The sequence below is a fragment of the Beta vulgaris genome, chromosome 9, assembly GCF_026745355.1.
Source record: "Beta vulgaris subsp. vulgaris cultivar EL10 chromosome 9, EL10.2, whole genome shotgun sequence".
Taxonomy (NCBI): Eukaryota; Viridiplantae; Streptophyta; class Magnoliopsida; order Caryophyllales; family Amaranthaceae; genus Beta; species Beta vulgaris.
This window is the reverse complement of record NC_079210.1, coordinates 33,493,085-33,513,019: the sequence shown is the minus strand read 5'-3', so window position 1 is coordinate 33,513,019 and position 19,935 is coordinate 33,493,085. Positions and strand designations below refer to the sequence as shown.

Sequence of the window (19,935 nt, the reverse complement as noted above, 5' to 3'; positions counted from 1 at the left end):
TGTTTAGGGAGATTTGTTTGTCCTTCAGGCTTGGAGACCTAATTTTGATCCTTTTCTGGAAGAGATCAAATGGGTTGATCTATGGGTTCGTATTCCTCGTTTCCCAACTGAGTTGCTTAATTATGAATCTTTGGCTAACTTGTTTGCTGCTAACAATGTTGGTGTGTTAGTTAAATTGGATTCCAACTCTCTGTTAAGGAATAAAATAAGGTTTGCTAGGGCTTGTATCCGAGTTGATATAACTGAACCTCTTTTAGAGTATGCTGAATTAACTCGTGCTGGTGGGCAAAAATGTGGCTATGTGATTTGGTATGAAGATTTTAGTGCTGGTTGTTCTTTTTGTGGGATTGAAGATCATTCTATAGATGTATGTTCCTTGTTGAATGCTCCCAAAAAAGAGATCACTGTGTCCCTTTTGAAAAGTCCTAAACAAAAGCATTTAGTTGAGATCCTATCTCTGGCTAATAGGTCAGTTCATCTTGCTACCAGGGTTGTGGAAGCCAATGTGGTGCAAGCTAAACCTAAGTCAGTGTATAGGCATGCTAAAGCTAATGTTCATATGAAGTCTGGTGGTTTTCATAATTCTGCTCCTAAGTATGGTAAGCCTAAGGATATGGGCATTGTGTTTAAAGATCCTGTTGTGAAGAAGGGTAATCCTTCTTATGCTCCTGTTCATGGTAAAGGTAAAGGTAAGTCTCTTGTTTTTGCCTCTGCCCCCCAGTATGGCAGTCTGTCTGACTCTGATGATGATACTGTTCTTGAGGCCTTCCCTCCTATATTACCTTCCTCTGGTGCTTTTCAAGCTGCTATGATTGATCTCCCCTCCAAGGAGACAGGTGAGGGTGTAGGTTGTGAACTTGCTCCACCCACTGCTGCTGAGATTGAACTGTCTCCCATTCCTCTCCAAGTTGTATATCCAGGTGAGTTCTTTGAAGGTAATCAATTTGGCCCTTTGGTGCATTTAGCTGAGCATCAGTTTGGGGGCTATTCAATGTTTGATTCTGATGTGGAGAATGACACTATGATTCTTCCTAATGAGGATAGAATCTGTGATGATATTCCTGCTAATCATGAATCCCCATTCCATTCTGTTGACTCTGCTAGCTCTATAGTGAGACATATTAGCTCTTTGGGTGTTGAGCAGGATCCTCCTATGGAACCCACCTCTCTTTCTAGTGCTTCTAAGAGGAGGAAGGGTAATAGTGAGGATGATTCGGCTTCTTCAGGTCTGAAGAGATACAAAGCATGATTGTTTTATGGTAGTTGGTAATCACTTTTTTGGGATGTCAGTATGTAGGCCATTTGGTGGTCGGGTTTTATGGTCCAGCTGTGGGTTTAAGGTTATGATGGCATTAAAATTGATAAAGTTTTTGTGGTTTGTAAATATTTTTGTCCTTATAATGCTATGGGAATCCTTTCCTCTTAGTCTTGGTAGGTGCTTGAGGAGATGGAGGTTGGGCTTCTCATTTTTTGTATCTTCCCTCGCTGGTATTTGGCAGGATGACATCCAAGATTATGTTTTAATCCAGTTGCAGTGCTGTTTTTGGCCCTTTATAATCGGGCAGGTAGTTATTGTAAGCTTATGTAATCTTTCTATTGCAATCTCAGTAGTTGGTTATAAATCTGTTTATGTTAATGTTAAGATTGGCATTAAAAAATTATTGTATGCTTATTGGGCTCACGGTGAGATCTTCTGTTTAGTTATTATTTTGCTCTTTGTTGTTATTGTAATAAGTTACTCCTATTGTTTCCCTCTTAGTCGCTTCCTCTTGTGTTTGTTTTTAGTTAAGTTTGGTTGGTATTATTATCCTATGAGTAGACTGTATGGTAGTTCTTTCTTCTTGGTTTTTCGACTAGTGATCTTAAGCTTTGTCTTAAGTAAATTTGCTGTTTTTTATTAAAATGAATATTAGTTTTTGGAATATTAGAGGGTGTAGAAGGCATCTAGCAATGGAAGAAGTTAAAGATTTTAGCATAGCTAATAAAGTACAAATTATGATGTTATGTGAAACTAAGGCTCAAATTCCACCGGGGGATGGATGTGTTAGATATTGTGGTTTTCAGCACTATGATTATCTCCCTTCTTTGGGGCTAGCGGGTGGTATTTGGTTGTTTTGGAAAGATAATGCTTCCAATCCTTTTAACCTCTCAGTTATTCATAAAAGTGAAAGATTCTTAGCTTGTAGTATTAGTCTTCTATCTATGGATTATTCTTTTGTAGTGATTTTTCTTTATGCTCCTCCAAATTATATGCAGAAACAAGCTTTCTGGGACGAATTAATTGAGTATATTAAGACATTAGATAGTCCTTTTATTTTATTAGGAGACTTTAATGAACTTAGCTCTCGAGAAGATAAACAAGGGGGAAGTGCCTTTCAATTTTCTCGACTAACATTGATGAACCGATTATTTGACTCTATAGAGTGTGTGGAATTACCTTTTGAAGGTAGTAAGTTCACCTGGAGGAAAAAAGTCCACGGCCCAAATAATATATTAGAAAGATTAGATAAAGGGGTAGTGAGCATAAACTGGTTAAGTGTATTTCCAAATGCCAAATTATTTAATCATAACTTCACCTCCTCCGACCATTGCCAAGTTTCATTAGCGTTAAAGGTAAGACAAGTCAGAAAAGCTCCTCCGTTTAAGTTCAATAAGCTTTGGACTACTCGCAAAGATTTTGATTGTTTGGTTAAAAAAACGTGGTGTACTCGTTTTCAAGGTTCTTTTATGTACTGTCTAACCAAGAAATGTAAGCTTCTCAAAGAAAGGGCAAAATGTTGGTCTACTACGAGATTTGGTAATATTTTTAGGCAACTTAGGAATGTGGAAGCGAGGTTGAAAGTTATCCAAAGTGAGTTAAGCCTTAATGAAGATTGCCCCCACCTTATTTCAATTCAGAGTAAATTTCTAGCAAAACAAGCGAAATTACTCCATTTTCAAGATATTTATTGGAAGGTTAAGGCTAAGTCTAATCATATAAAATTAAGTGATGCCAATACAAAATATTATCATTCATGTGCTACTATTAGGAAAAATAGGAACATTCTTAATTCTATTCAAGACCCTCAAGGAGGAATGGTTTCCCACCCAGTAAGGATCGAAGAATGCTTTACTGCAGCTTTTAAACAACATTTCACGTCAAATAGCCGTTGTACGTTTAATGTTAACACAGATTTTGGCCTTCTAGATGAAATTATCTCCGAGGAAGATAATGTTTATTTATGTAGAGAAGTGACATATGAAGAAGTTAAAGACGCTACTTTTGATCTAGCTCCTGATAAAGCTCCTGGACCCGATGGTTATCCACCCTTCTTTTTTCAGAAATATTGGTCGTTAGTAGGTAATTCGGTTTATAGAGCAATAAAAGCTTTCTTTCATTCAGGAAAGTTGCTAAAAGAAATTAATCATACTTTTATTACTTTGATTCCCAAAATTGATAACCCGTCTAATCCCAATCATTTTAGGCCAATTAGTTTGTGTTCGACTATCTACAAGATCCTTGCTAAAATTCTTGCTAGTAGGTTAAAGGAGGTTCTGGGGAAAATTATCCATCCCCTGCAAGGAGCTTTTGTTCCAGAAAGATTGATTCAAGATAATGTGCTGTTAGCGCATGAAGTTTTCCATTCCTTTAAGAACAAGAAGGGGGTATCGGGGTGGTTAGCTATAAAACTTGATATGGAGAAAGCATATGATCGATTAGAGTGGGACTATATTTTTGCTACTTTAGACAAGTTAGGATTTTGTACTAGGTGGATTGAGTGGTTGAGACAGTGTATTACTACGGTCTCCTTCTCGGTACTAGTCAATGGTATTCCAGGTGAAACGTTTATTCCACAGAGAGGAATACGTCAAGGAGACCCGTTATCGCCGTATATCTTCATTTTATGTGCGGAATTATTGGCAAGGGAATTACAGTCTGCTAGTATGACGGGACCTAAATCACTAGGTGTCACCTTAGGCCATTCAGGAGTTAAAATTCCGTTTTTAACATTTGCCGATGATACGATGATTTTTGCCAAAGCCTCGGAGGATAGCTGTCGCATTATTAGATCTATACTAGATAAATACTGTACAATGTCAGGTCAACTAGTAAATTTTCATAAATCGGCTTTTCAATGTACCCAAAACGTATCTGAGGTTTTTTCTGTCAACTTTGCGGAAATTTTGCAAATGGAGAAGTCTTTTTCTTTGGGTAAGTATCTAGGATGCCCAATTATAGATACTAAAGTCACCAATGCTACCTTTGCTGATCTTCAAGAAAAGGTGTCGTCTCAATTGACGAAGTGGAAAGCGAATTCTTTATCCCAAGCAGGGCGAACAATTTTAATTCAGTCGAATTTGGCTACGAAAGCGAATTATCAAATGCAAAGTTTTTGTTTACCGCCGGCGATTCTGGCATCTCTTGATAAGTGTTACCGCAACTTCTTTTGGAATAAAAGTTCTGACTCTAAGTCCCCAAATTTGATTGGGTGGGATAAGGTTTGTAGTCCTAAAAAATTTGGAGGTTTAGGCCTGCGGAAAGCCAAAATCTCTAATAATGCTCTTCAATTTAAACTTTTATGGAAGATTCTGGATTCGCCGGACAATCTTTGGGTACAGTTAGTTCAAAGAAAATACCTTAAGAATGAAGACCTATTTACTTACAAAACTAAATCGAACGTCTCGTGGCAGTGGCGAAGGCTTATGAATCTTCGAAGTGATTTTAGGAAGGGTTTAAGGTGGATTGTCGGTAATGGGGAGGGTATCTCTTTTTGGTTTGATAATTGGATCTGTAAGAATGCTCTGAGTGATAGTTGTAGTATTCCCAGTGGGTCGGAGGGTTTAAGAGTCAGTTTCTTTATCAACTCTGATAGACAGTGGGATGTTCCGTTGCTAAGGCAATTTGTTCCATTAGAAATCTCAAACTCTATAGCTAAGTATTTTCTCCCGAGTAATGCGTGTCCTGATAAACGAGTGTGGGGCCTTGCTCCTGATGGTAAGTATTCAGTTAAGTCAGGGGTCGAGCTGCTGCAAGGTATTAGTAGACAGCAAGTTCCTCATTCGCCGTACAGTTGGATTTGGAAGTTGAAAATCCCGCCAAAGATTAGTTTTTTCTTATGGAAAATGTGTCATAATGGACTGCCTACTAAGAAAAGATTAGAATTAAGTCATGTTTTTCTTCCTTTGGAGTGTGTTTTCTGTAATCACAATTCGGAAGATGGTGCGCATCTTTTTTCTAGATGTCCGTTTACAATTGATGTGTTTGAGGAGCTTCGTGAATTGATGGCTTGGACTATTCCTCCTTTAATTGAGGATGGTGTTTCCTTTCAGGAATTTTTTCTTTCTTTAAAATCTTCTTTTTCAGCGTCCCAAGTGGAGTGCTTCGCCATTGTTTGGTGGTTTGTGTGGTATGCGCGTAATGGAGTTATTTTTCGCCAGGAATCTTCGTCCCCTAGTAAGGTTAGTATGATGGTCAAAGCTTTTGTTCATAATCTATCTATTTCAGGAGCGGTGGGAGAAAAAGTGGATTCTAGTTTATCTCGCTCGGCTGGGCACAGGGGGAAGAGGTTTGATTCGGGACCAGGTGGCTTGGTCCCCCCCCCCCCCCGGCTGATTATTTTAAGCTAAATTTTGATGGGTCCAAACTAGCAAGTGGGCAAGCGGCTTTTGGGTTCGTTATTCGCGATTCTGAAGGCATTGTTCACTTGAGTGGTGCTGGGAACGTCGATGTCAATGCTTCTATTTTAGAGGCAGAAGCTAGGGGTCTCCGAGAAGGTCTTAGAGGGGCTAGATCTATAGGAATTACCAAACTGATGGTGGAAGGTGATAATTTGACTGTTGTTAATGCTATTAAACAGGTTTGGAAGATCCCGTGGACGATTCACTCCATTATTGTTGACACAGCGAAAGATATGAGCCAGTTTGAAGATGTGCAAGTTTGTCATGTTTTTAGGGAAGCTAATGAGGCAGCTGATTGGATGGCTCATCGTGGGCACTCTACGTTTTCAACAACTTATTGGTTTGATGTTCCTGATTTATCTTTCGCTGTAATCATCCGCAAGGATGCTTTAGGGTGGCCCAAATCTTGGGATCCTCCCTAGTTATTTCCTTTCCTGTTTAAAAAAAAAAAAAAAAAAAATGCATCACCCGATTAGGGATGACAACGGGTGGGATTTGAATCGGGTGAGCCATCACCCTTGTCCACCAATCGGTTAGATTAACTCTCATCCATCCATCCGTCCGCTTTACTCATCACCCGAAATCCATCCATCCATCACAACCGGGTGATTCGGGTGGGTCGGGTGATTAACGGGTGAAAAATCTAAATATCAAATTTAGATTATAACTATTAAAAAAATAATGTACCCAATTTCCACCTACACTTTCCGAAAACATAAATAAATAGAACAATGTTTTTAGCATATATATTGAAGCAAATAAACAACAAAGACAAACAAAGATGATTAGTAAAATATTGGCATTAATAGAAAATCAACAGTAATTCTTCATAAGATAAAAAAGATTACATAAAACCAGGCAAACATCAAAACCACAACCAAATCCAGGTAGTGATCTCAATATTATAAAAAAAATTAAACGGATGGATAATGGGTTGGGTGCTTAGCCGGGTGGTGGATCGGGTGATGGGTGAGAAATGGTCACCCGCATCCTACCCGAATCCGTCACCCGGTTCACCCGTCACCCGATCTTCATCCGTTTATTACGATTTTTCACCCTTTTATTTAAACAGGATGGAGTGGGTTACTGGATATCCACTGGATATTGTCATCACTACACACGATTGCTATACTAATTTTAGCTAAAACTAAAGTGGCATCACAATAGATTTATTGTGTATTCAGTGCGCACAATACTAAATGATGTTATTTTATTGTTTAGAATTATCAAATTTAAGTACCTCAAAAATTAGCTATTAGTCATCACCAATTAATTAAAAAAATGAATAAATAAATTTGGATTATACATCTAATCGGAAAGTTCAAATACCCAAAAAGTCGGTATTCAATTTTTTCGGATCGAATACAAATCGAATTTCTCATAAGTTGAAATATTTAAATATTCAAAATTTATGACTATTTCATCCAAAATGAATAATCTCGATTTCGAGTGTTTCACTAGATAATATTGCCAAAATTTGAAATTACATGTAAAATTTCCCAACTTTTTTCGATGAATCTAATCCTCCAAATGTAATTTTGACCGTGTGTGTACCAAGAAGAATTTGTAGACATGGGTGAGACAACACAATAGATAGAAATCTCAACTTTTAGAACTTAGAAGGGATCATCAGTAACCATTACAAGGATGCCACGTAATCGCTTCCATACCACATCCATTTCCTCTAAAGCCCACTGTTCTCTCCTCTCGTATTCTCACATTTCTTCCTTCGAAAAATCCCACTTTCTCTCTCCTCTCAACACTTCAAGGTACTTCTAATTTTTCCGCTAAATTTGTTTCTGGGTATGCTTTAGTTTTTCGTTTGGCTCATTTTTACTGTTGAATTGTTTCTGGGTATGTTTACTTTTTTGTTTGGCTCATTTATACTGTTGAATTTTCTATGAATTGCGCTTAGTTCAATGAATTCTCTTGAAAGTGTGCAACTTTGTGTATAATTTCACATACCCGCTTCGAGTTGTGCACTTCCCACTATTTATTTCTTTTGATTTTTGGTGATAGTATGCTAATTTTATGAATATAATATCTGGAATTTGCTGTCTGTTCTTCTATTTATGTATTACAAGATGTGAGGAAATGCTAGTGATCTCAGGGCTATCATTTACACCGAAAAAAGTATTTAAGTTAAACATGATTATCACATCAATCCATGGAATTCTGAGGTTTGAGTTATAGTCTTTAATCTGTAGTAGTTTAAGAAAGTTGGTCGAATTTGACTCCCTTTTGAAGTAGTAAAGATTTGATTGAAGTGCCAATATAGATTGATGAACTTTAACACCGCCCCCTCCCCCAGCCCCCCTTACGTGCATGTCCTTAACAATCTCAATTGCATAATGAGTTGTGTACCTATGGGAGCATGTGTATTTGATTTACCTGTTCATGAAGAAAGGAATTAGCTTTCTATCTGTGATAGCACACTCTATAGCTGTTCATATAGTCTAAGCATTGAAACTGTTCTATTTTAGCTTCTTAGAGGTCTTTTTGCAATCGAGGAATAGTTTGTACTTGCATCTTTGGATCGTATGCTAGCCTAGCCCTCATTTTTATCAATCCTCCATAGACGAGGATTCTATGTGATATTCTAGTGGCAGATTTTGTATCTCTTGGGTTTAGCCACTCCAACAGTTCAGTGAAAATGGTAATTGCAATCATCTCCTTCCAGAGCTTTTTAGATTTTAGTGGCTTTCATTTCTAGGAGAGACGGCATTTCTATTGCCTTATCTTTTATCCCCTTTGTTTCCAGTGCTCCTGCTGGAGCTTTTGCACCACCTGCTGTATAATATGAATCCAATTCTTTTCGAGTATGGAAAGTTTTTTAGGGCGTGTGCCATGACATTTGACCTGCCTGTAGAGGAACCCTCCTTTAAAAATGTTAAAGAGGTTGTTAGTAACCCATTTTAGCTTACAAGTTTATTCTTGTATTGTTAGATCAAAAAGGCCCTGCCAAGTGTTTCTCTTGCAAGACCTCTTCCTTTACTTTTAGTCCCTACATAGTAACTTTCAGCAGGCACTTTATACTTGCTTGAGCCTGCAAGATGAGAATTTCATCTTCAATAATGTAAACTTGAAATTGAAGTAATCTTTTGCGTAGCCTGATTTCTTATTAGAAGTAGGTTGACTAGTAACAGGGAACTTCTAGCATTAACTATAACCATGCAACCTTATGATAGATACATTAGATAATATCACTAAGAGCCGGGGAAAAAGCAAGAGTGGTGTTTGTGTTATTGTGGTGCTGCTTTAGCTCTGAGAATGATTTTTGATAATATCTACCACGTAGGATATTGAACTTAACATGCGAAAGATGTTTGAATAAGGGGCTGCATCAGGTGGACATGCTGCAAGGCTTACTGACTCACCAACATGCCAATGTTGTTGGTGAGTTAGATTCCAACTTCCGTTTTTCTGGGGAGCTTCATTGAGAACAGAATATTTTTCAAAATGTTGTGCTGGAGAAATGTTTGTGTCCTCTGGAACATTTTCTCTAGTTGGCTAATTTTCATTCTCTTTCTTCTGGGATGACATCTTTTGTAATTAGTCGCTTTACTTGCTGATCTGAGATGGTTGCTTGGCACTTGTGGAATATTGTTTCATTTAGATGTTAAGAGAACAGAGTATTAACTGTCTCTGGTGTCTCTAGAATTTTGCTTCATTCCCCTTAAATTTTGAATTGCCATCTTGTATCAGATTCAGGACCCAACAAGGACCTTGTGACTTTTAACTTTTGAAATGAAACGAAGTTTCTTAAAGCTTGGAGTGCTTCACTTTATTTCAGAAGAAAAGGTTACCGTTTAAAAAATGAAATAGGAATATTTTCTATAAATGAAACAGAATGCATAAATAAATCAACTTGCACACCTTATGCTTAAAAAATGAAGGTCAGCGTCCACATTTTATGTTTGTACTCTGTCAGTTATCTTCTGTGGTGGCATGGTGCTCAGATTCAAGACTCAAAAGACTCTGATTGTTTGAATAGAAAAAACTTTAGATAGTTTCCTGAGTATATACATGATATCTGAGGGAGATATACGTCTGCTGCATTATAGAAATGGCTAATAGTAATGGAATCAAATTAAATGTGGATCTTTTCAGCTGGATCTTGTTCCACAATTGCTTTGCTTATTTTTGTATCATTTTGTTTCTTAGCTGATTTTTGCTTTTTATTTCTTTTTATCATTTGGCTTCTAGGTTGAGCAACTGCAGTCGATAAAATGGCTGCCTCATCAGCATGTCTTCTGGGACACGGTTCATCAGCCTCTACCTCTAAAACTATTCTAAAAGAGAAACTTTTTCATCGGCACTTATTTGCAACTCAAGGACGTTCGGTGTTGCTAAAGTCACCAAAATCTTTTACTGTGAAAGCATCTTCAGACAAAGCACATAATGATGGAAGAAGAGGCTTCTTAAAATTGTTGCTTGGGAATGCCGGAGTTGCATCAACTCTAGTCAGTAGCAGAAACGCTTATGCTGATGATGAGCAAGGAGTTTCTTCTTCAAGAATGTCTTACTCGAGGTTCTTGGAGTACCTTGACAAGGATAGAGTGAAGAAGGTAGACTTGTTTGAAAATGGAACCATAGCTATTGTGGAGGCCATCTCTCCTGAACTAGGTAACCGTGTGCAACGAGTTCGTGTTCAACTCCCAGGTCTTAGTCAGGAGCTGCTACAGAAACTTAGGGAGAAAAATATAGACTTTGCGGCACATAATGCACAAGAGGATTCTGGCTCTCTACTGTTTAACTTGATAGGAAATCTTGCTTTCCCACTTATCTTAATTGGGGGTCTTTTCCTTCTCTCTAGACGCTCTTCTGGAGGTATGGGAGGTCCAGGTGGTCCTGGATTCCCTCTGACCTTCGGTCAGTCAAAGGCCAAGTTTCAGATGGAGCCTAATACTGGGGTAACTTTTGATGATGTTGCTGGTGTTGATGAAGCAAAGCAGGATTTTATGGAAGTGGTGGAATTTCTAAAAAAGCCTGAGAGGTTCACTGCTGTTGGAGCTCGCATTCCTAAGGGTGTTCTGCTTGTTGGCCCACCAGGGACTGGAAAGACCCTGCTGGCTAAGGCCATTGCTGGGGAAGCTGGTGTTCCATTTTTCTCCATTTCCGGGTCAGAATTTGTTGAAATGTTTGTTGGTGTGGGAGCTTCACGAGTGCGTGACCTTTTCAAGAAAGCAAAGGAAAATGCTCCTTGTATTGTGTTTGTGGATGAAATTGATGCAGTGGGGAGGCAAAGGGGTACTGGGATTGGGGGAGGCAATGATGAAAGGGAACAGACACTGAACCAGCTTCTGACTGAGATGGATGGCTTTGAGGGTAATACTGGTATAATTGTTGTTGCTGCAACTAACCGAGCAGACATTCTTGACTCTGCGCTGTTGAGGCCTGGACGCTTTGACAGACAGGTAAAACTATCCTTTCAGAATCGACCTTTTACTTTGATATTGGTGCTACATTTCTCATATTGTTTACTTGTCCGTTGTGAGATCAACTTTCCAACTTATTCTTTTGTGAAGACCTGAACTCACTAGAGAACATAGTAGCTGAGTGGAAATAAAATCCTAGGGTATTGATTTTCCTTTGCTCTTATACAGGTATCAGTAGATGTTCCTGATGTACGTGGAAGAACAGAGATCTTGAAGGTTCATGCCAGCAATAAGAAGTTTGATGCTGATGTCTCCCTTGATGTGGTAGCAATGCGAACACCTGGTTTCAGTGGAGCTGATCTGGCAAATCTCTTAAATGAGGCAGCTATATTGGCTGGTCGTCGTGGGAAGACAGGAATTTCTTCCAAAGAAATAGATGATTCAATTGATAGGATTGTAGCTGGAATGGAAGGAACTGTAATGACAGATGGTAAAAGCAAAAGTCTTGTGGCATATCATGAAGTTGGACACGCTATCTGTGGGTAAGTGTGGCATACTGACATCCTACTCAATCAATATACTCTGTTTCTGATATCAAACACCTTTATGGGGCGTTTGGTTGGGGGGCTTCATGAAAGGGTAAGGGAAACAAAGCACTTGATTGCCTTGATGTTTGTTTGGTCATTTTAATCATACTCTTTACCGCCACATTTCCCCCCTCATTTCCCCCAAAGCCCTCTATCCATTCCCCACACCCCCTTAGGGTTTCAGTGTTTCACTTACCCTTTCTCCGCTCTACTTCATGGCCTTGACCACTCATTGACCACCGCACTACCACATGAACCCACCACCCAACAGCCAGAACCACCACACCCTGAACTCTACCATCCTCGCCACCAGAACCACCACACCACCACCTGAACTCACCACCCTTGCCACCAGAACCACCACATCGCCACCCGAACTCACCACCCTCGCCACCAGAACCACCACACCGCCACCTGAACCAAACGAAAAACATTCCCCCAACCATCTAACCACCGAAAACACCCAACCACCTACAACCAACACAAATTTCCACCCCTGTCGTGAAATAACCCCACCCGAAAAAACAATTCCACCACCCGGTTAGCCACCCCCTCCCCCTTGAAAACCACCAAACTCACTCAAAAACACCTCATCCACCCCACAACTGTTGTGAAAGAGGGGAGGGAGGAAGAATGCTGGCGCCAAACGTGACAACAACCCCGTACAACCCAACTTAAAAACCCAACTCTAATAATTGATTATGGCTTTAGGTGGTCAAATTCGACCATATAAACTTCAGATCTGAAGTTTTTATGGTCGAATTTGAACTTTGAAACCTCAAATATGGTTTTTAATGGTGGTAGAGAAGGAAAACAAGGAAGGGGGGGATTGTGACGGGCGGCGGTGAGGTGAGGTGGGGAGTGCTGTGCGGTAGTAAGAGGGGAGGTGTTATGAGTGGCAGTGAGAGGGAGCGGTGAGGGGTGGGGGTTGTGGTGGTGGTGGTGGTACTTAGGAGGGATAGGCGAAGAATGTGAGGAAAAATAGTGGGGGGGGGGGAGATAAGTTTTTAAACCAAACGACATTCTTTAACAAAAGGTTTTCTTTTCCTTTTTCCTTGTTTCTCTTTCTTAAACCCTTTCCCCTTCATGAACCAAACACCCCCTTAATGCATATGGAATATGGATATATGGGTGTGATTAATGAGACATAATTTTGGATGTTTGTTTTGATATGGAGTTGTGATTAATTTGTATCAGGTTTTTAGGTGTGAAATATTTGGGCATCTACTTAACTTAAGTTAATATAAAGAAGAGGGATTTTATGAAATCTTTTGCATATCATGAAAGGCTTATGGTATATATTTCAAGGCTTGACTCTGAGGTGGATAATAGCTCACATAAACATATAGATTTATGCTGTGTGTGCTCCTTAAATTTGCACTCATGATCTTTTTTCCTAAATGCATTCTTGCACCATCCTTTTTCTATACGCAACAATAATCAAACTGTAGTGGGGTAGATTTGTGGTGAAAGTGTGTTTAATTCTACTAATAGTTATGCGTTTTTTTTTTTGGATCAAACACTTTTGGTAAACGAATTATTCCTGGCCCTCTCAATGACATTATTTTGAAGAAAACCGTACTTTTTTTGAGATGATATGAAGATGTTTAGAAATGGAAAATTTAGATTATAAAATTACTGGAGTATCAAATTGGCTTAGTATTCCATTCAAATGCCTGCAAGTAAGAGATCCAGTGGTTGACACCGGGAGGGGAGGGGGGGGGGGCGGGTTTATAGAGTTCATTAAATCGTCCTTTTTTCTTAGTGAGAAGTAAAATAGCCATCGAGACTGATGAGTCTAATATATGGAGGTGGCAACATTTTTTTTTTTTTTTGTCTCAGCTAAAGTTTAAAACCAAAAATTTGCTTGGGATATTCTCGAATAGAAATAATGAACTATATGAACATAAATCTTATTTATTCTTTTAAAAAGTCAATTCACTCTTTCTGCTTTGCTTTTCAATATGGGTGGAACTGGGAAGCGGCTACGTCCTAGTTAAGGTTTCTTATTGCTCGTCATCACTTGAAGTAATGTAATGCAGAAAAGCATTGCATTTACTTGACAGCTCATAAAGCAATTGCCTAATTATTTGACTTCGGCACATATTCGATATTGTCTTCTTGTGTATACTGCTTAGTCAACCCTTTGTTGCTTTAACTTGTTTGAGGTGCTGGTTTCATGCTTGTCATCCAATTGCTTACCCTTATGCTGTCATATGTAGCCCGCAAATATGAGTAACTCTCATGTGAACTCTGACGCATGTAGTTTGTGATTGTACTGTTATAATCTGAGATGTCTTTTTGTTCAATAGAAATGTACAGAAAATGAAGTGGTTTCTTCAAGACAAATAGTAATAAGACTAATAACAGTTCTATACCGTTCATGTATTTGCAGAACTCTGACTCCTGGGCATGATGCTGTGCAAAAAGTCACCCTTATACCACGTGGTCAAGCACGAGGACTCACCTGGTTCATTCCTTCTGATGACCCAACCCTCATTTCAAGGCAGCAACTCTTTGCAAGAATTGTTGGTGGTCTAGGTGGCCGAGCTGCTGAGGAAATAATATTTGGTGAGCCCGAAGTCACCACTGGAGCAGCTGGTGATTTACAACAAATCACTGGTTTGGCTAAACAGGTAACTTTACTTTTATCTATTCTTCTCTTGGTAAATATGATTGATATCCATGGTTTGCTAGTTTATCGAAGTCGAATGAAAAGTAAAGAAAAGAGAGGATTGCCTCTGTCAAAGTGCGAAGTGGGCCAAATGGCTAATGTCAAGTGTGCTATATGCTATTATTTGTACTGTTGCCCTTGGTCTGGATAGATTCAGTTTCATGTAACCTTCCCTTTAATGTTACCTTTAAAGGCTTTTCTTGAAAGATCCAGAGGAACTTTTCTTTTCTTGTGGAGAATTGTGATTACTCTGAAACTTGAGATAGTGAAATAAGAGTTAGTCATAAGCATGAAGAACTAAGAACTCGTTCCGCCCAGAAATAATAATCTTATACTATTTCAGGATCCTGAAAAAGGACTTTGTCTATAATTATGAGAGGTTGGACAATGTGACATCCGATCTTGAACTTAGGGGATAATATCTTAGACCAGATGCTCTAATTTTTTTAAAGGGAATTTGCTAATTTATATTGATTTTACAGATGGTGACTACTTTCGGAATGTCTGAGATTGGTCCATGGTCTCTTATGGATTCATCAGCACAAAGTGGGGATGTTATTATGCGTATGATGGCGAGGAATTCAATGTCGGAAAGGCTAGCTGAGGATATCGATGCTGCTGTGAAAAAGCTTACGGATGATGCTTATGAGATTGCCTTGACCCACATAAGAAACAACCGAGAGGCCATTGACAGTATCGTTGACGTTCTTCTAGAAAAGGAAACCATAAATGGGGATGAGTTCCGAGCTCTTCTTTCTGAGTTTGCGGAGATTCCAGTGGAAAATCGTGTGCCTGCAGCAGTAGCTGCTCCTGTAACAGTATAAGCATATATACGTATATACATATCAGGTGTATTCTTCTTGTTCTTGTATACTAAGTTATACCATTTCTCCTATTGGGAGTCTTGACCAAAGTGTTTTCATGTAGCAATTTAGATGCTGTAAAATTGTAATTAATTAAGGGTTGGAAATGAATTCCTGATCTCTCTGTCCTTACAATTCTCTTTGGAGAATTAATTAGTTCTCTTTGTGTCCTATAGTGGGTAATGGCCATAGCATCAGATAAAAAGCGAGAAACTCCTGATTTATATTCGATACATGCAAATTCGCAAGATCTTAGAGGTATTTTTGGTAAGGTTTGCGAAAATAAGCTCTTAAATCATCCTTTAATCTCTATTATATAAGCCAAGGGGAGCTATGGTGTCCTTTGAAAAGACTTTTTAACCCTTCATTCAATAAAAAAAAATATTACTTATTAAGATTTTGAGATTTTCCTCAACCATAGCTTTCCTAATTTAAGATATGTATATCAAAGAAAGTTCAAAGTTGTTAAAATAAACTTTCATAAAAATATATGTATCAAAAGAAAAAGTTTATGATTGAAGAACTAATTAACATAACTAAAGCAGTTTTCAAATCAATTACAAAACCAAAGACATAAAATTTTAATTTTACCAAAAATTTTGAAATGCAATAACAATATACCAACATCCATTAACAAATAATAAAAATACCAATAAAACAACTTCTTCATGAAGTAATTTTTATATTTTGTATTTACACCACATGATATTTAATTAGACCTAATGATGACTGTAAATTACATCCTTCAAAATTACATTTAGATGAAATTTAATAATAATCGCCAAAATAATTCACGCACGCATCGCGTGTAAAGAAGGCTAGTTTATGAGAAACTAGCTCATATGCACATGATGCATGCGAGGTGCGACGAAATTTAACATCAACAGACACTAAAAAGTGCTAGAGACACTAATATTATTTATTGTAGCTTAATTTCATCCTATAACAATTTTTTTCAATGTGATAAACAAACATTTATTGTGTAACATTACATTGAGAAATTGGTTGGTATAAACCTATTTCGTTAATATCGAATTACGAACCTATTTTTAAATAATATACATAATAATCATGTCATATTTCTAAATAAAAATAAAATGATGAGATGAATAATCCCAGTTGACACAAACGACTACTACGAACTTTTAAATAAATAAAATTATAAATTATCCTAATCGACACATACAATATAAAAGCCAAAAAAAAAGATGAGACTATCCTCTTATTCTTCTTAGTATGTTTAGAAATTGTTAATGTATTTTCTTTGAAGTTGTAATTGCAATTGGAAGTTTAGGTAGAAATAAACTTTGTAAGTTTTTACTTTTTTTTAAAAGGAAAGCTCAAATAGTGCATTAATCAATGGACAAATCGTCCGAAAGTACATAGGGATAAATCTCTGGACAATGGTTCTCCCACACTTTTCCACCCTAAATGGCACTATCTTAGCAAGATGGTGAATTACGAAATTCCCACCTCTTTCCACATGAGACCAAACTACTGAACTAAAACAAGAGCTAAAAGATAAAATGTCCTCTAAACCAGTATCAAAATCAGACATATAAACTACAGCTTCGGAGAGACGAAAGACTGGGACTTGGCTATCCGACTCCAAAATGATGTCCTCGTAACCATACCTCTTAGCTAGCTTGATGGGTAAGAGAATAGCCTACTTTTTGCAATCTCCAAAGGCCACCATGTACGTACTCTTTGAGTAGGTGCAAACATTACATCGTCTCTCTCATTCCTTGCCATAGTTCCAATTCCAATCCATCCTTCCACGGCTAAAGAAGCTTCGCCATTTATCATGACCATTCCCGAAGGTGGGACGCTCCAAGAGTTCGCTCTAGGCGGCTGGCGAGGAACATTATTAAATAGACTTGTTTTTTTTTTTTTTTTTTGATTGGGATATTAAGTCAGCCAAGGGTTAACCCCTACCAAGGCTACTAGCCTTGTAGGAACTACCAGCACATTGGCTGGTAATGCATGCAAAGCATGCTAAGGAAATACCCCAACATAATGCTGGGGGTAAGGATCGAACCCCTGACCTCAGTGATCAGAGGGGAGTGCTCTACCACATGAGCTAGCTCCTCATCCTTTATTATATAGACTTGTTGGGTATAAGAATTATACTCCATGACTTGATGCATCACACGAGTAAGTATTACATCATTTGGGGTTGTTCGATCGATAATTTTTTGATTTCTCTCCATCCACAAATTCCACAAGAAGATTGCAACACATTGTCAAACTTTGGCATCACCCTTCGACCAACCCAGTAGCTTTCACTCCAATCTTCTACAGTACTTCGAGCCAACACCTCACAGCCTCACTCGAGGGCAAAGCACTAGCTAGCGCATGAAGGCTAGTCTCCTCGGCATATTCGCACCATGGGCATAATGCAACATCCAACATATGTCGATACTTTAATAAGGTTCTTGTGGGCAAAAATTTGTTAGTAAAGTCTCAAAGTCTCCAAAGAAAATGCTTCACCTTTGGCGATACATCCATGCCCCATATTTCCATCCAATCCCCATGAAAATTTTGAAAGTCGCCTCCCTTGCCTAGCATGTATGCAGTTTTTATAGAGTATAATCCATCCTTCGAATATGCCCAAATGAGAGAGTCATTGGGGGCTCTGCCACTTAGAGGTATAGACAAAATGCGTTGTTGATCTCGTTCATTGAAATGCAAAAGAAGATCAGTTTTCCACTCCATTCTTGAAGCATCAATTAAATGACTAACCTTGTTCACATTATCAACTCGTGGGCTAGTAATAAATCTTCTCTCTTCACCAAGAACCTAAGGGTCCTCCAAATACTAACTTGATTTCCATCACCAATTCTCCTCAAATTCCTTCTTTGATCAAAGCTTTGGCACTCCAAATACTACTCCATAAATAACTCCCTGCAAAGTCCAAAGAGGCTTCTAGAAAAGACGGATTAGGATAGTACTTGGCTTTCATGCATCACTCTTCCCATCAGAGACTCTATATGTTGAACTAATCTTCATGCTTGTTTTCCCTGTAAAGCATCATTAAACACTCTCAAATATTTAAATCCCATACCACCTAAAAATTTAGGAGTGCACATATCCTCCCAACTTTTCCAATGAATTTTCCGACTCGGTTTAGTTTGCCCCCAAAAGAAGCACGCCATGGCCGAACTTATTTTTTTCAGTGATCGAACAAGGAAGTTTATGCACAACCATCAGATAAGTAGGAATCTCCTAAATCACAGACTTGAGAAGGATCTATTTCCCAGCTCGAAACAACAGTTTCTCTTTCCATCCCTGCAATTTCTTCCATATTATGGCAGTGGATCCCGGACCCCTTTTTCAGGGTCTGGATCCTAAAATTATGGACCCGTTGGGTCCGGGTCGGATTCGGGTCCACTTGTCAGATCACGGATTCGGATCCGGATCTGTACAATAGACCCTGACCCGGATTCGCAGATTCGTTTTTTTCAAAAATGTCCACATTGGGCTGGCGCCTGCTGGGCCTCCTCTCCATTTTAATGTCCTAAACTCCCAAGTCTCCTAAAGTCCTAACTCCTAAACTTCTGTTTCTAACTTCCTCATGTGGTTAGTTCCTGCCTAAACCGGTAAACCCTAACTCCCTCCTGCTAGTTCCGGCCAGTTCCTGCGCGTTTCTCCACCAGTTCTGGCCACCGGTCTGCGCTTTTCTCCACCAGTTCGGACACCGGTCTGCGTTTCTCCACCAGTTCCGGCCACTTGTTCCTGCGCACGAGTTCTCCACCGTTTCTCCACCGGTTCCGGTCTCCAGTTTCTCAGGTGTGTCTCTTTCTCTTTCTCTGTCTACTTTTCGAAATTTGATTTTTTCTTGTTATCTTTTTTCTTGAAATCTTATTTGATATTGATGATTTTCTAGGGTTTTGATTTGGTATGATATGTTTAGGGTTTCGGTTTTTGATTGAATCGACTTTGTTGTTGAAAGTTATTGTTTGTTGTGGTTGTATTGTGGATTTGTGGTGTTTAAGATGCTGTTTTTTGTTTGTTAGAGTTGAATTTGAGTGAATTTAATTTGTGTTAGGGTTGAATTTGAAGAATTAACGTATAGTTGTGCTCTTTGCCATTGAATTTCGAATTTCGTTTGTATGTTAGTATAGTTAAGTCAAATAATTTGATTTTGAAGTTTAGTTAGCATGTTAGTATAGTTAGTATGTTAGTATAGTTAGTATAGTTAGTATGTTAGTATAGTTAGTATGTTAGTGTAGTTAGTATTGTTTAAATTAAATTGAAAATTAAATTGAAAAATTGATTTGAATTTATTGTCAAATAAGATATTCAGATTTTAGAATATGGATGGAGTTACTCCTAAAGATAGTGATGCCGGTTCTAGTCACCCTAATGAACAACCATTTGAGGTGCTTGATGGATTGGGAAGAAGGGTATTCCGAAGGCTTTGTTGAGGGTGACAAAGAAAAAGAGGCAAGTTGTGATCTTAAGTCAAATAAGAAACTAACTTCTGGGGGATAGAATTTTTTTGAGTTGATTATGGTTAATGGTGTGAAAAAGGCAAAGTGTAAGAATTGTAAAAAAACACTATCTTATAGTGAAAAGTAGTGGGACTTCACACCTCTGAAGAACTAAGAACCCGTTCCATCCAAAAATAATAATCTTATACTATTTCAGGATCCTGAAATAAGACTCTATCTATAATTACGAGAGGTTGTCAATGTGACATCCGATCTTGAACGTAGGGGATAATATCTTAGACTAGATGCTCTAATTCTTTTAAAGGGAATTCGCTAATTTAT

The 19,935-nt window shown here is 38.4% G+C and overlaps 1 protein-coding gene across 1 annotated transcript; it reads left to right on the top strand.

Annotated features, from left to right (window-relative positions):
- Positions 1-7,269: 7,269 nt before the first annotated feature.
- On the top strand, positions 7,270-15,280 carry LOC104903397 (ATP-dependent zinc metalloprotease FTSH 2, chloroplastic). Its single transcript, XM_010691423.4, has 5 exons — positions 7,270-7,427; positions 9,865-11,075; positions 11,265-11,578; positions 14,019-14,259; positions 14,780-15,280. The coding sequence occupies exons 2-5, from the start codon at positions 9,888-9,890 to the stop codon at positions 15,119-15,121; spliced, it is 2,085 nt and encodes a 694-aa protein (XP_010689725.2). The 5' UTR covers positions 7,270-7,427; positions 9,865-9,887; the 3' UTR covers positions 15,122-15,280.
- Positions 15,281-19,935: the final 4,655 nt, after the last annotated feature.